Source organism: Melanostigma gelatinosum (genome assembly GCF_949748355.1).
Source record: "Melanostigma gelatinosum genome assembly, chromosome: 23".
Taxonomy (NCBI): domain Eukaryota; kingdom Metazoa; phylum Chordata; class Actinopteri; order Perciformes; family Zoarcidae; genus Melanostigma; species Melanostigma gelatinosum.
In genome coordinates this window covers 1,367,453-1,381,388 of record NC_136656.1, presented here as the reverse complement: position 1 = coordinate 1,381,388, position 13,936 = coordinate 1,367,453, and the positions used below count along the sequence as shown (strand labels likewise).

The window sequence follows — 13,936 nt, the reverse complement described above, 5'->3', positions numbered from 1 at the left end:
ACATCAAAAGCTTCATGAACTGGCATTATGAACTTCTTATATTTGTGTGGAACTAACTTGATGTTGATCTGATTTACCTACGAAGAGAAACAAGCCAAAGTATAAAGTCTCTAACTTCCTTTTACCAGTACGTGGCACTATGACCATGATTCAAAATTGGCCTGCAGATATCTTCGTGCCTGGAGTCTAATCAAACACGTGAAATCTGGTAAAGATCTGACGATGTGGAGTTGAGTTACATCAGTTTATTCGTTCCTGGCAACGGATTGAAATTTGATCGGATTGATTTGAAGTTGATCGGGTTAAAGTACGATGCCTAAGAGGGCCCAAGAGGTTAAAGTACCTTGAAACGGTCCAAAAACATCATACAATTCAAAATGGCCGACTTCCTGTTTGGTTTACAGAACAATTCCAAGAGGATTTTTTGTACGTCCCATCAAGATCCACATACCTAACAAGTTTCATACAGCTAGGTGAAACCCAATGTTGGGGCTACTCAATAGGGGGCGCTATCGAGCAATTATTTCATACCGCAGCTGGACACCCCAATCAGGCTGCAATTTTCGCAAATTCTGGCTTGCGTGCCAAATTTCAGAAGTTTCCCAGTATCCCAAGCACCTCCTTTTTGCGACGAAACATGTAAAAACATTCGAAAAACAATAGGTCCTCCGCTCCGACTACGTCGGTGCTCGGCCCCCAATGAAAGAGCTAAAAATGGAGGCTAAGGAAAGAGAACAGGTAAGGAGGTTTGAGATGGAGAGGTTGAGACAAGTACATGACTAGAAAATGAAGGAGCTGGAGTTGAGGTCAAGAGGTGAAACTGAGCAGGCTAATTCTTATACATCTAGTCCTCGTTTTGATGGAGCTAAGAACAAAGCTTTAGTTCCTCATTTTGGTGAGAAGGAGGTAGAAAAGTACTTTTCCCACTTTGAGTGTGTTGCTACCACCTTAGCATGGCCTAAAGAATTCTGGACACCACTGTTGCAGTATGTACTGACAGGTAGAGCTCAAGAGGCTTATTCATCTTTAACTCTGACCCAGAGCTCAGCTTATGACATCGTTAAGGCAGCCATTTTGCGTGCCTATGCGTTGGTCCCTGAGGCCTACAGACAGATGTTTAGAGGGTATCGTAAGGTGGAGAAGCAGACATTTGTGGAGTTTGCTCGAGAAAAGGAAATCCTTTTCACTAGGTGGTTCACATCACAAAAGGTTGTGACCAAGGAGGAACTTCAGCAGTTAATTATTGTGGAAGAATTTTGAAATTGTGTCCCTGAAGTGGTGGCCACCTATCTGAGTGAGCAAAGAGTGACTAAAGCGGAGGAGGCTGCTGTGCTTGCCGATGAGTATGTATTTGCTCATAAAACAGTCTTTAGTTGGAAAACCGGTGAGACTAAGAGCTTAGACTATCCTCACACCTTTTGTTTAAGACCTGGAAGCAATGGGTCTCCTTCAGTTCCCATTAGGACTTGCTTTTATTGCAAAAAGCCTGGTCATTTCACAGCAAACTGTCATGCTCTCAATAAAAAGTCAGAAGGTACTAAGCCTGTAGGGCTAATAGTTTCACTACCACAGCAGTTGCCCTGTGTAGTTGGTCCTTGTCAGACCAATAAAAAAAAACACACTGAGCATGACTCCTTTGCACCGTTCCATATGGAGGGTTCAATAGCAATTTGTGATTCTGAGAAGCTCATCCCAATTCACATCCTTGGGGATACAGGGGCCTCTCAGTCCTTGTTTTTGGCAGGAGTTTTGCCTCTCTCTGAGAAGACCTCCACTGGTAGCAGTGCTTCAGTCCAAGGATGTGGGATGAGGTGGCTTAAAGCCCCATTGCATGTTGTGTATTTGCAATCTGGGTTGGTTACAGGCCCTGTCGTGGTGGTGATTCGTCCCCAGCTTCCTTTAGGGGGAGTAGACCTGATTTTGGGTAATAATTTGGCTGGAGGGAAGGTGTTTCCTGCTCCCATTGTAGTGGATAGACCAACAGGCTCCGTAGTTGACAATTACCAGAGTGCTGATCTGTCATCTCGGGTGCCTAAAGTCCTTCCTGCTTGCATTGTAACTCGTGCCCAGTCAAGAAAGTATGAAGATGTAGTGAATTAATCCACCTGTTGACAGTCTGAGGCTGATCCTGATCCTTCTGTAACTTCTGAGTTGCCTCTCGATAAGCTGTCCACTAACTCTGTTGGAAATGAGTCTGCTGAAGTTAAATTGACCAGTCCTGTCACTGTGCCGGCTGGGCCTGATACACAGTTGAAGGTTGGCAAGGAACAGCTGATAGCAGCCCAGAAGGCTGACCCTCCTTTGGCCAAGTGTCTGGCAGCAGTGTTGCCTAAGGATGAGAGTGGTACTACTCATGCCACTTTTACTGGGAGGTTGGTATCCTCATGCGTAAGAGGGTTTCTTATGTTCAAACAGCATGGTTTTGGATGACACCCTTATGGCTGTCATCTTAAGGAGGGGAGTGTTACGTATGGTTCTATGTCCTGCTGTGAATGTTTGTGCTTGGGTGTGTCTGTTTGCATGTGTGTATTCTGTGTCTTTGACTTCTAGGTGCAGCTCCCTAACAAGTGATTGAGGGCACCTGGATGAGGATGTGGTTTACCAATAGAAGCGTCTCCTTGCTCGGCCCTCGCTCTCTCTCATCTGCCTGGCACCAGACCCTGGTCTGCAGTGGGATTTGCACACTACAGTTTACTTGTGTCCTGTCAATAAACTGGCAGCTGTGGTTGTTTTTAACCTAACTTGGTCCAAACTTGATACTGATGTCTGTAGCTTCAGTCGTCCTGTGATGAGGTGCAGAACAAGAGGAAGACTTAAATAAAGCCCCTTATCTTACCATCTCTCACAAAGAGGGAACTGAGGACAGATGTGGGACTGTTGTCATACACAGAACAACATTTCTGCTCAACATCCGTCTTTGGAAGCGTGCAGAAATGTTGCACAGAAGTACTCAATAGACAACAATAGACTTTTAAATGACTAAAAGTATAACAATAAATCTAATTCATAGTATTATTATAGTAATTTAACATGACTGTCGGGGCCTTTCTCTGGAAATATGCATCACAGTGGATAAAAGAATGTATTGCAGGAAAACACAAAAGTATCATGAAGGATCACTAAAGTAGTTGAGAGAAACAACGGTGACCTTTACTGGCTCTGTACGTAGTGTTATTTCTGACTTACCTGGTATGACATGTTCAGAAAACAAAAACAAAACTTGTTTTCATTTGAAAGGCAGAAATCTTTTTTTAAAGTCACACAACTACAGGTTCAACTTTCTGACGTATTGTATTTCTACTTGAATCCTTTTCTGTTCTTAAAATGATGAAATTATGTTTTTCCGAAACCTAACGAATTGGATTCGTTGCCTTAACCCAACTTTCGTTTTTTATCGTAATGTCGTCCTGGAAAAGTTTCAGAGCAAAAATGTGTCCCTGTTGAGATTTACCAGAAGCAGAAACATGTAATGAAGTTTGATTTGATTATAAACTCAGCAGGTACAGAGTGTTACAGCAAAGACTCTGCAGAGCAACAGAGACTTCAGGGGCAGGAAGGGTCGAAGCGCTGGAACGTCTGGCATTCAATAGCAAAGAACAATCTGCCAATAAGCGTCTGAGAGGCAGGAGTCTATATAGGGGCTCGATTCGTGATCAGAGGCAGGTGAGTGATCAGGTGAAGGGCGTTAGACTGATGAGGGGGGAGTGGCTGACGAGTAGAGTGAGGAGGGTGTGGAGCTGAACTGTGACACATTATAACACCACAGCTACGGGTTATTATTTGTTTCGTGTAAACACCTCATATTCACAGAACACTGCAACATTTGACAAGTGAAATAAAATGTTACATGAAGCTCAACACCTGCAAATACACTAACTGCAGAGTGCAGATACATGAGTACGCGCATGACGGGATGCTTCGTCATTACCGGACAATGCATTGAGTCACAATCAATGTAATTAACACAACGACCAGAACAAACTCACAAGAACCAGTCAGAGATATTTATATGGCAACAAATCAATCCAGCAACACTGCAGCGCTAACACACGTATTCTACCACACACTGAAGAGCACGAGCCATTCAGATATTATTCACATCAGAGGGAACAATATTAACCATATCATGAAAACAACACCACAGACAAATTAGTAGCAGTAGTAAGACAGTAGCTGTGCAATGAGATACAAATCATTAAATTATAAAACAGCGATATCTGACTGCGAGCGGACGAGAGCAATGAACCTGAGAATCAGAGCAACACATAACTTTCCCTCACAAAGTGATTCAGCGCGGCCCGAAGCTTAATGTTTATAGTGTCGAAAGATTTCTTTACTTTCAAGCAAATCTTTGCAACAGATAACTATCATTTAATCAAATTTTTTTTCAATTTATTATACTATCTTGATCCCTTTTTAAGGGGGAAATTTGTCTCTGCATTTGACCCATCCCTGTATATAGAGAGCAGTGGGCTGCCAATGACAGGCACCCGGGGAGCCGTTAGGGGTTCAGTGTATTGCTCAGGTCCACTTCGACACGTGACACATCCCAGTCGAGGATCGAACCGTTGACTTTGCGGTTACCAGACAACCCTCTTAACCCAGTGAGTCACGGTCGCCCCAAATATCATTGTACATCATGAACAGAACCCGGATAATCATTGACTTCCATTTCACAACTTTGTGTTCATTTTCAGGATTATGGGATGCTGAATCTGCTGAATCTGCTGATGCAGCTCAATCAGGCCTTCAGTGACTTCACAGTTCCGCTTTTTCGTCCCCTGATTGTCTTCCTTCTCCTGTCACAGCCACACGGAGGTAACTGTGGTGCAACACGTGAATAAAACCACTCTGTGCTTTAGAAGCCAAAGGACACCAATCAACTTTTAACTTCAAAGATTTGCATCCAAATTGATTGATACTCAACAGATTCTGAGTTTCAGCTGCTTATGTTATCGTGAAGTGTAAAAAGGAAGTGGGGAGTGCTGGAATTAAGCCACAGTTCTGTTTCTCCTCAGGTCAACTTCAGGTGATTGGTCCATCTCAGCAAATACTGGCCACAGTTGGTGATGACGTCATTTTGCCGTGCCGCCTGGAACCTGCCATGAATGCTTCTGACATGAGGTTGGAGTGGGCAAGAGCCGACCTGAGCCCTGGGTATGTACATGTGAGGGCAAACCGTCAAGAATACGTAGCTCACGAACAGCCGTCATTCAGAGGAAGAACGTCAGTGTTCATCAACAAACTGCAGCACGCAGACGTTTCACTGAAACTCTCCAAAGTGAGAGTGTCAGATGAGGGAACGTACAGATGCCTCGTTCCCTCACTGGGTCCACCCGCTTTTATCATGCTCGTCGTTGGTAAGTAATCTTTGATTCATACGATATAGATTTACTATAAAATGTGCCCCTACATCAACCAAAATGACAAACGTGGACACAATATTTAGAAGCTGCTGATTCCAGTCATCACGAGGAAAAAGTCATTGATGAAAGAAGCATTCAGATCTTTTACTTAACAGAGAAATACACTTCTTTGGTTTCTTGATACGAGTTAGATGAGAAGGTGGCCTGTTAGCTAAGCTGAGCATAAAGACTGACATCAGGGGGAATCAGCTACTCTTTCAAACCGTACAAAATCTGCCAACGAGGACCTCTCGCCAACCTCATCATATGCATACGCATCATATGCTTAATATGAATGCAATGATGTTGTGTAATTTGTCATTTCAATTGATATCTTCACAGTCCTGTCCCAGTGGGTGAAAGTTATCTTGGCTCCAGGCTTACTCGGTGTCCTTCTGGGTGCTGGATTCACAATACATAAATGGAGAATAGGGTAACATTTTGCTGCTTTTCATCTCAACATACTGTCACTATTTCTTCCATTCCATCAGTGTAATGGATAACTGCTGTTTAGCCAGGTTTCACATGGACGAGATACACATAGGGGACATAATCCTGAAGATAGAGGGGCCGAGGGTCGCGACATTACGTGACTTACAGACAAGCAATTTGACTTTAAAACCAATGCTATAGCTAACTGCAAACCGGGCTAAATATTCTCTGAGAGATTGGTGCCTAAAGACAAATGGCAGCACTGGTTTCCTTTAACAATGAAGATGAAGTAACTGATCAATTACCTGTTTTGTTGTTTAGGAGGTGAGAGGAGGTCTGTCTTCATACAAAAGAGAACACCAGCAAGAAACAGCCGGGACAGAAAACCAAACAGCTCCAACATGACGAGAACTTCAGGCAGAGAAAGAACAGGAAGTAGAGCTTCTGAAAAGTCTGGAAGAGATCAGACAGCAGCTGAAGAAATGACACATTTATATGACATGTAAGCCAACTGGCAAAGAGCTAACAGAAAATGAACTATCATCGCAGTCGATGCCACTGGATTCACACATCAACATTGTCATTGAGAACACAAATAACTAACAAAAAACCAAGTTGTGCTGCAGAGCAAATATCGTCTCACTGCTCCTTTGCTATTTGCACTTCCTGAAATAGGTTATTATAGATAGATAGATAGATGGATAGATAGACAGATATAAACTTTATTCATCCCCAGGGGGAAATTCGTTTGTAGCAGCAGCAATTTACACAGTAAAATATAACGTATGGAATTATGCAGACATTTGGTGCACAATGAGCTCATCTCGATGCAAATGAGCTTCATTGCAAAAACAGTCGAATTCACAAAAATCAGCGCTAATAGCCACATGCAGTTAAAGTGAAATGTGTGGCTTCTTCACAGAGTTGGTGGTAACTGAAGAGCATTCATACTGGGACTGGGATATCTCTGGTTTCTCTCTATTCGGTTTCAATTCCTTGCCTGAAGTTTTGAGGAATGCAACCGCACCTCGTCAGTCAGGACCTGTAGCTTGGGGTCTGAAAATATATTCCTTCATTGTTCTGCCTACTGTGTTCAGCGCACAAAGGGAACATTTTTACTTTGCCACAATTGCAACAGATGGAAAAAAGGGCAGATTTGCGACAGCGTGTTTATGATGTAATATCATTAGCGCAGTACCTCTTGTGAATCAGACCTTGAGACAGTTCTACACAGCCATCATTGAGCCTTTTCTTTAGTTAACAATGGAAGGCAAGGACTGCAAAGAAGATTATTGAAGCCGACTTACCAAGCAAGGAAACTCACTGCACAGCCCTCGTACCCTGGACATAAACCGTTTCAAATTCCTCCAGTTGGGACGACTGAGCATTACTGGCGGTCTCTCCTAGATGCCCTTTCATTGGAGTAAACATGATGCAGTGCCATATAGGCTTCCCTACATGCTAGAAAATGGTTCCACCACTGTAACCAAGTAACATACACCAAAAACTGTAAATACATATTGTAGAATGGATATTATGGTGTGTCAAACATGATGCAATAACATGTACAAAATGTTTTTCTTTTGTTACCTGCAGGTATATTCTGCACATATACTCTCTTTATAGGCACCTTAGAGGATGTCGTCAAACTCGTGCTTAGACATCATAGCTCTCTGTGTCTTCAGAGATAACATCAGTCTTTGTTATTCAGACAGCACATTGTTATGAGTTTGAATAGAGTTAATAAGCTTCATATCTTTGTTTAACTGTGTCCGTATCATTTGTTCTCTACACAGTATATATTTATAATGAATTGAAGTCTAATTCCTTGTATTTTCTATCCACACAGCTGGTTAATAAAGCTGGTTGTGATACTGATTATGAAGGTACTTTCAACTTGTACGATCGACTGAATACTGCCTCTGAAATGTACGACTGTAATATTGTGAGTAAACACAAAAGACTGTACCCTAACCCTTTTCATTAATCACTGATACAACAAAGTTTTTTAAGGATGGCGTCTTATTTCATTGATTTATCTAGTGACCAGTATTACCTGGAAATCATTTTGATCGGATGAGAACGTAAACGTGAAGCTCGTATTTCCTTATTTTGCTTCTCTACCCACCAGGCAACCACCTTTCCAGGGATGGAAAAGTACTAGAATACATGAGTACTACATATACACATGTACTTAGATAACATGTACTCTGAGTAAACTTAACTCTATTACATTTAACCAGAGAAAGAAACAAGTCTGACATGTGAGCACCACCTGCTGTGTTGTTGCAGGAATGAAAGCTGCTCTTCTTCAGTGTTTGATGAAAAAAAAGTGATTACTCGTGATTTCTACAACTGATGACTCACAAAAAATAAACTGAACTTGCAGCAACTCAAGTTACGGATTCATTTCTGACTTCATTTTCTGTGCATAGCAGATTCACGCAGCAGTGAGTAAAGAGGCGGGGCTTATCCAATGATCGCAGGGGGCTTCAAACACAAAACCTTCACACCACCCGTGTGATCATTCAGTCTTTGGGAATACTATCTTCACATTTGGTGTCTTTCTGTTGAACTGAAGCCTGCATACTTGACCGTGTCTCCCTGTTTTCTGATGTGAGGGTCCACACAGGATGTTGTACATTGTAAAGCCCTCAGAGGCAAATGTGTGATTGGGGGCCAAACAAATACATTTAAAAGTTAGAACTTCACCCTGTACGATTTTCACGAAACAAATAAATGAATTGATTGATGGAGGAGCTCGTGTTGAAGAAAATCATCATATAACTGTTGGGGTCTGACCATATGGCTTCAACATGTGCTGTGGAAAAAGAGAATCAGGCCTTCCCTTTTTCAAGCAAAGGTTTCATCCTGATTTGTAGTTTGTTGAGAGCAAACCTCCTCTGAAGGAATTTCACACTAGGGTGTGAATTACCCCCCCAAAAAACTATGGTTCCTGAAGTCACCTGAATGCACCGCTGCAATCTCATTGGCCGAGGGCCAAGAGACCCCAGGACCCCTGTGGTTCAACCACTGTTCTACAAAACTGTCTGTAACTCACACCTCCTTGCTTTTTCCACCAATCCCTCCGGGATAGAAGGAGGCACGCAAACGCTCTTCGCCCTGGGACCCGTCCTTGGACATATGAAGACACACCAGCCTCCTACCTCCAGCACGACGCTGGCAACCGAAGGCCACGAGGGAGCCGAGGCCCTCAAACCCTCATCAAACCCTGTCAGGTCACAAAGCCATTTCGCTGGTCGAAACGACAGTGTTCCACGCTGAGTAAAGGCCCACTCAGCCCGCGATAACGAATCCGCTTCAGCGATCCGTTCTCCGCTTTTTGCTTTTCTTTTTGTGCACACAACCCGGTGAAGGAGCACGACGAAGCCTCCCTCCTTCTCCGACGATTACCGGAAAGACGGACGGACCACGCCGTCTTAGCCGAAGTTAAACTGTCCTCCTCCCTGCAGCGAGGATAGATCACGTCTGTGTTTCGCTCCAGAGCGAGCTCACGCCACGACGGCCCGACGCCGGCTGCAAAGCCGCGCCGACCAGAAAGCTCCCCCTGCCCCCCTTCCTGACGAGGAAAAAGGACAACTTCCCCACGAACACTTCAACGTTGCAACGAAGCATCGACAAGTAAGGTTCATGGTATCTGGGCATAGCTTAGCTTAAATTAACTTAAGTTTAATTCAGGCCATTCATTTTGTGTCCGAGTCACTCGACTCCGCCATCTGGTGGTAGTTTAGTTGTAGTATCTTAAGGCCCCTCCCCTTTTGGCCCACGTCACTCGACGCTGCCATCTTTGTAGTCTTTAGCTGTAGCTTAAAGACTCTCCTTTACACACACACCCACACATACACACACACACCCACACAGACATACACCCTCATCCATTTTATTCATTCTTTAGTTTAGGCATATAAAATTGTATGATAACGTTTGTTGGTTGCAATATTAATTGATTTGATCATTTATTATTTTGATTTCATAAACTCTGTTATACTTTAAGGAGCAGTCGTCTGTGATTACTTGTATATATATATGTGTAATGAAACTGTATGTAGTAGCCTGTGTACGAACTTAACCCTTCACTGTCACTGAATGTATCGTCATACGCAGACTATTGACATTATGAGTGACTACTAATTATGAGACTTAGTTTTATCGTTTGGTTATTGGTCCCTGTTCGCAGGGTGGTGCCCCGTTGTTATTAATAATCATTAATAATTGTTACATACATTAATAATTCTATTGATGTCAAGAATTCAGTTTTTTAAATGCTGATAACCCAAACACGCTCCTTTACGTTCCCAACATAACTAAGGATTGAACTCAACAAATTTGGTTCATCAAAAACATTCTTAGGAAGAGATTAAGGCACGTCAGACAAATTGTAATCCATCACTCCAATGTGTGTGCAAACATTTCCCGTACACGAATTGTGTGTTCTGCGAAAAGGTTATCTTGACCCAAACAAAGTCACGAGAGCATGACATAGTGAAGAGACCAGAGGTGTTTTGTTTGTGCTTCAACCCATTGGTTTGATTGGTGGAAAGTGACTTAAAGGGGGGTGAAGTTTGACTATAAATGTAATCTGTGAAAAGTAATACGTTGGATTTGTTTGGATTTGCTGAACTCGTATGTTGGCTTGTGCTTATTAAAACACTTCCCGCTGGGTTGCAACTTCAATTCGCCGTCTCTTCTCGTCATTTTGCAACAACACTGCGCTCCAATTTGTAGTGAATGAAATGAGTTAGTATTGATTTGATATGTTTCATATCCACACGGCAACCTGCAGCAACAAGAGCACAGGGCCAACATGTAAAGATGTCTGGATAGATGTATGACAGACCAGCTTGTTTGAATGCTTGAGCCTTTTATTCATGCAGAAAGAAAGAAGGGTTATATGTGTAGAATATATGTTGTGCTGAAAGGATTCGCTCCATAAAACACTCTTATTAAGGCACAAGGCCTCAAAGACAGTCCAGCTCCTGTTGATGTCACTTGTCGTATCGTTCATTAAGTAGCGTTACAGCGATAGAAAAGAAAGCTATAGATATGAAATACAGTCAATGTATTTGCGATCATGCACACAACAGGACTCCTTCTGTGTTACGGGTACTGCATGCCTCGCTGTCAGTCCACCAATCAGACTCTCTTGACACACACAGACGATTTCATATTGCTGCACTGTAGGTCGTCCCAGCACTTCTCATCTGCAAGCACAACACAAGAAGGTGAGTCAGTGAATGTTACTCAAACTGTTTCATGTGACCAATAATTATTGATGGATGAAGTCAGCGAACACTAGAGTCACTAATGCAAATCAAATCTTTGTCAAAACGTGAATAATGTAACACAAGAGGTCCTTGAGATACAGTATGTTAGAGAGCTGCTCATCTCAACAACTTCACACTCAAAACTTCTTTGAGTGCTAAACAACACAGCCAACGAGTGTGAAGTCGATGTGATGAGCAGTTACCAGAACATAAATACATGCAGTTCACTCTCCTCTTTTCATCCACCTCTTATCACGAGTATCACTCCTACAACAAGCACTGTGTTGTTTTACCTGTGAAATTCATCTGGATACAACCCTGGTCGCCTCCATGGTTGTTAGGCTCTCCAGTACACCAGTTCACGTAGCCGAAAAGAGTACCGTCACTCCAGAGCCAGACATTCTCCTGGAAGAAAGAATAGAATCGAGTATTACAAGAAATAAAAGTGTTCAAGTTATTTGATTTAAGTAACTTAAGATCAGTTAATTGGTCCCCAGAGGAGCAATCCATTTGTTGGAGAACATTTATAATAATAATACAATTATAAAGTATGTAAAATAATACAAATAGTAATAGAAAGAGCACTTTTAAGAAATGGCCATGGAACTGGAGTGGAGCGGAGCAAAAGAGAGAGAAAGTAATATTATACCTGTTCATATACTATGGTAAAGTTTGAGTAAAGTTTCATGTATAATACATAATGAATACATATGGAATGAATTATAATAACATATAATGGATATTATATGTATTTTGTGAGCAATATTTGCAAATGAGGCAAAGATGAAATAAATACCTCTTCTGCATCAGAGCCTCCAATCCAGCATGATTGATTCTCTTGACTTTGGTCCAGGATGATCTTCTGAATCCCTTGGTACTCCAGGATGCTGTGGACGGATGCAAGGTTTCCACCCAGGAGCACACAGTTTTTCTACAGTACGAGAGAGAGAGAGAGAGAGAGACAGAGACAGAGACAGAGAGAGAGAGAGAGACAGAGACAGAGACAGAGCGAGACAGAGACAGAGACAGAGAGAGAGAGAGAGAGAGAGAGAGACGAGTTGTTAAACACCAAGTCAGTCAAAAATGTCGAGGAACCAAACGTGTGAGTGCAAACACAATGACATTGTTGTAGAAGTGTCCTACGTCAAAGCAACAGAGAGTTATTATTTGATGTATTACTTATGTATTTGACCAGGACAGTGCACAGACTCTCATCTGTAAATCTTTGTTCTCTGGGCAGAAAACACGATAACATCTCTGGTAAGACAATGAACACTGCAGTATAAAAACACAATTACAATTATTTGTACACTAAACTAGCATCAGCAAGACAGACCAAGCGGTCAAAGATCAGGAGTTTCTCCTGCTGCAGGACGTTACATTGATGGAAACTTTGTTCATCAGTTGAGCCTTGTTGTTCCAGCTTGTGTCCAGCTTGTGATGCAGTATGAGATGTGTACAAAGGGTTTGAGTGCATGTATCGTTTTGCTGCATCTTAGTGTAGCTGGTTTCAGATAAACCGAGAGTTCCTGAGAATGTTAGTGTTACACACCTGCGTCATGTGTTTAACGGACAGCTGTGAGTCAATGAGAGTAACAAGATATTGTAAATCTGAAACCGTCTGAATCCTCTCACCCTCTACAGAGAGATCTGGTCGACTTTCATTTGTGTTCATATCAAAGTAGATGCAAGCGGTTTTACGTGTGTCAGGCAAGATTCTCAATTTCTATTGCTGAAGTGAATTTGGCTGCCACTCCATGTCCGTCTTTAACATGCATAGAAATCACAGTGTCATCCGCATACAATCTTTCAAAGCCACCAGCATTACCTCAGCTTTAGCCCAAGTCATCGGTGTTGAAATGTAGCGGAAACAGCGACCGCTGCCCTCAGTCCAACCGTCGGAACAATACGCTTCCCTCTTCACCAGATGACTCTCTGCTGAGAGAAATAGAGTTTGGATATAGATATATAGATTTATATATAGAATAGAGTAATGTAAAGTCCAGTGACAGACTCTTCATGTAGAATATTTACATTACTGTATTAAAACAATATATTTTGATGGTACATAGATGCTAAATCATGATATAACAAAATATATACAGTATATATATATGTATATAGATCTATTGAAGTGAAAATCTAAAAGCTACTCTTCTGATTGGTCATTTTCCGGCATTCCCTCTGGAAAAGCTAGACAGTTTGACATTGCAGTTATTGATCTGGATTATTACTGTTCAGTGACAATAAATGAATCTCTAACAGTTTCTATGTGTAATACTCACCAGCAGCTTGAGTCAGAGCAATCATGGCACAAACAAGTGCAGACACAGTCAGCGTCTTCATGGCGAAGGCAATGAGATGATGCAGATGCTGAAGATGAAGAGAACAAAGACAGATTACTTATGGATCTGTAGAGAACAAAGAAACTCACTGACTGTCAGAACAGTGTTGCGTTTGGTTTTATACCCTGCTGTGAATGTTTGTGCTTGGGTGTGTCTGTGTGCGTGGGTGTATTTTGTGTCTTTTGACTTCTAGGTGCAGCTCTTCTTCTTTTGTTTTTAATGGCGGTTGGCAAACAACTTTCAAACTAGGTGCAGGAGAAAAGAAAGCCTGCGGGTGTTGGAGAGACCAGCACCACCTTATTGTTTTTGGTGCGGTAACTGCGGTGGTCCCTGGCGTGCCCGGGAAAGCCGACAAAGGCTAGTTGAGGTTTAGCCAGATAGAACTAGTTTCTTAGGTAGAGAGGAACCCAGTTCACTAACAAGGACCACACCAATAACAGGATACGTTTCAAGAGTTTTTATTGCGTAA

The 13,936-nt window shown here is 42.3% G+C and overlaps 1 protein-coding gene across 2 annotated transcripts; it reads right to left on the bottom strand.

Moving 5' to 3' along the window:
• Positions 1 to 10,699: 10,699 nt before the first annotated feature.
• LOC306796429 (ladderlectin-like) lies at positions 10,700 to 13,568 on the bottom strand. Of its 2 annotated transcripts, none has more exons than XM_079295342.1 (5): positions 13,408 to 13,568; positions 12,951 to 13,060; positions 11,919 to 12,053; positions 11,416 to 11,527; positions 10,700 to 11,059 (listed from the first exon to the last, which is right to left on the bottom strand). In XM_079295342.1, the coding sequence occupies exons 1-5, from the start codon at positions 13,466 to 13,468 to the stop codon at positions 10,992 to 10,994; spliced, it is 486 nt and encodes a 161-aa protein (XP_079151468.1). In that variant the 5' UTR covers positions 13,469 to 13,568; the 3' UTR covers positions 10,700 to 10,991. The 2 variants fall into 2 exon arrangements, with proteins under 2 accessions (XP_079151468.1, XP_079151469.1); XM_079295343.1 differs by having other exon boundaries at positions 12,951 to 13,057; positions 13,408 to 13,567.
• Positions 13,569 to 13,936: the final 368 nt, after the last annotated feature.

Excerpts from the sequence above, each read along its gene's own strand:
- LOC306796429 (XM_079295342.1), bottom strand. The coding sequence starts at position 13,468 with ATGAAGACGCTGACTGTGTCTGCACTTGTTTGTGCCATGATTGCTCTG. Across the intron at positions 13,061-13,407 it reads TGCTCTGACTCAAGCTGCTG|CAGAGAGTCATCTGGTGAAG; the intron begins GTGAGTATTACA and ends TATTTCTCTCAG. Across the intron at positions 11,528-11,918 it reads GAGGCTCTGATGCAGAAGAG|GAGAATGTCTGGCTCTGGAG; the intron begins GTATTTATTTCA and ends TCTTTCTTCCAG.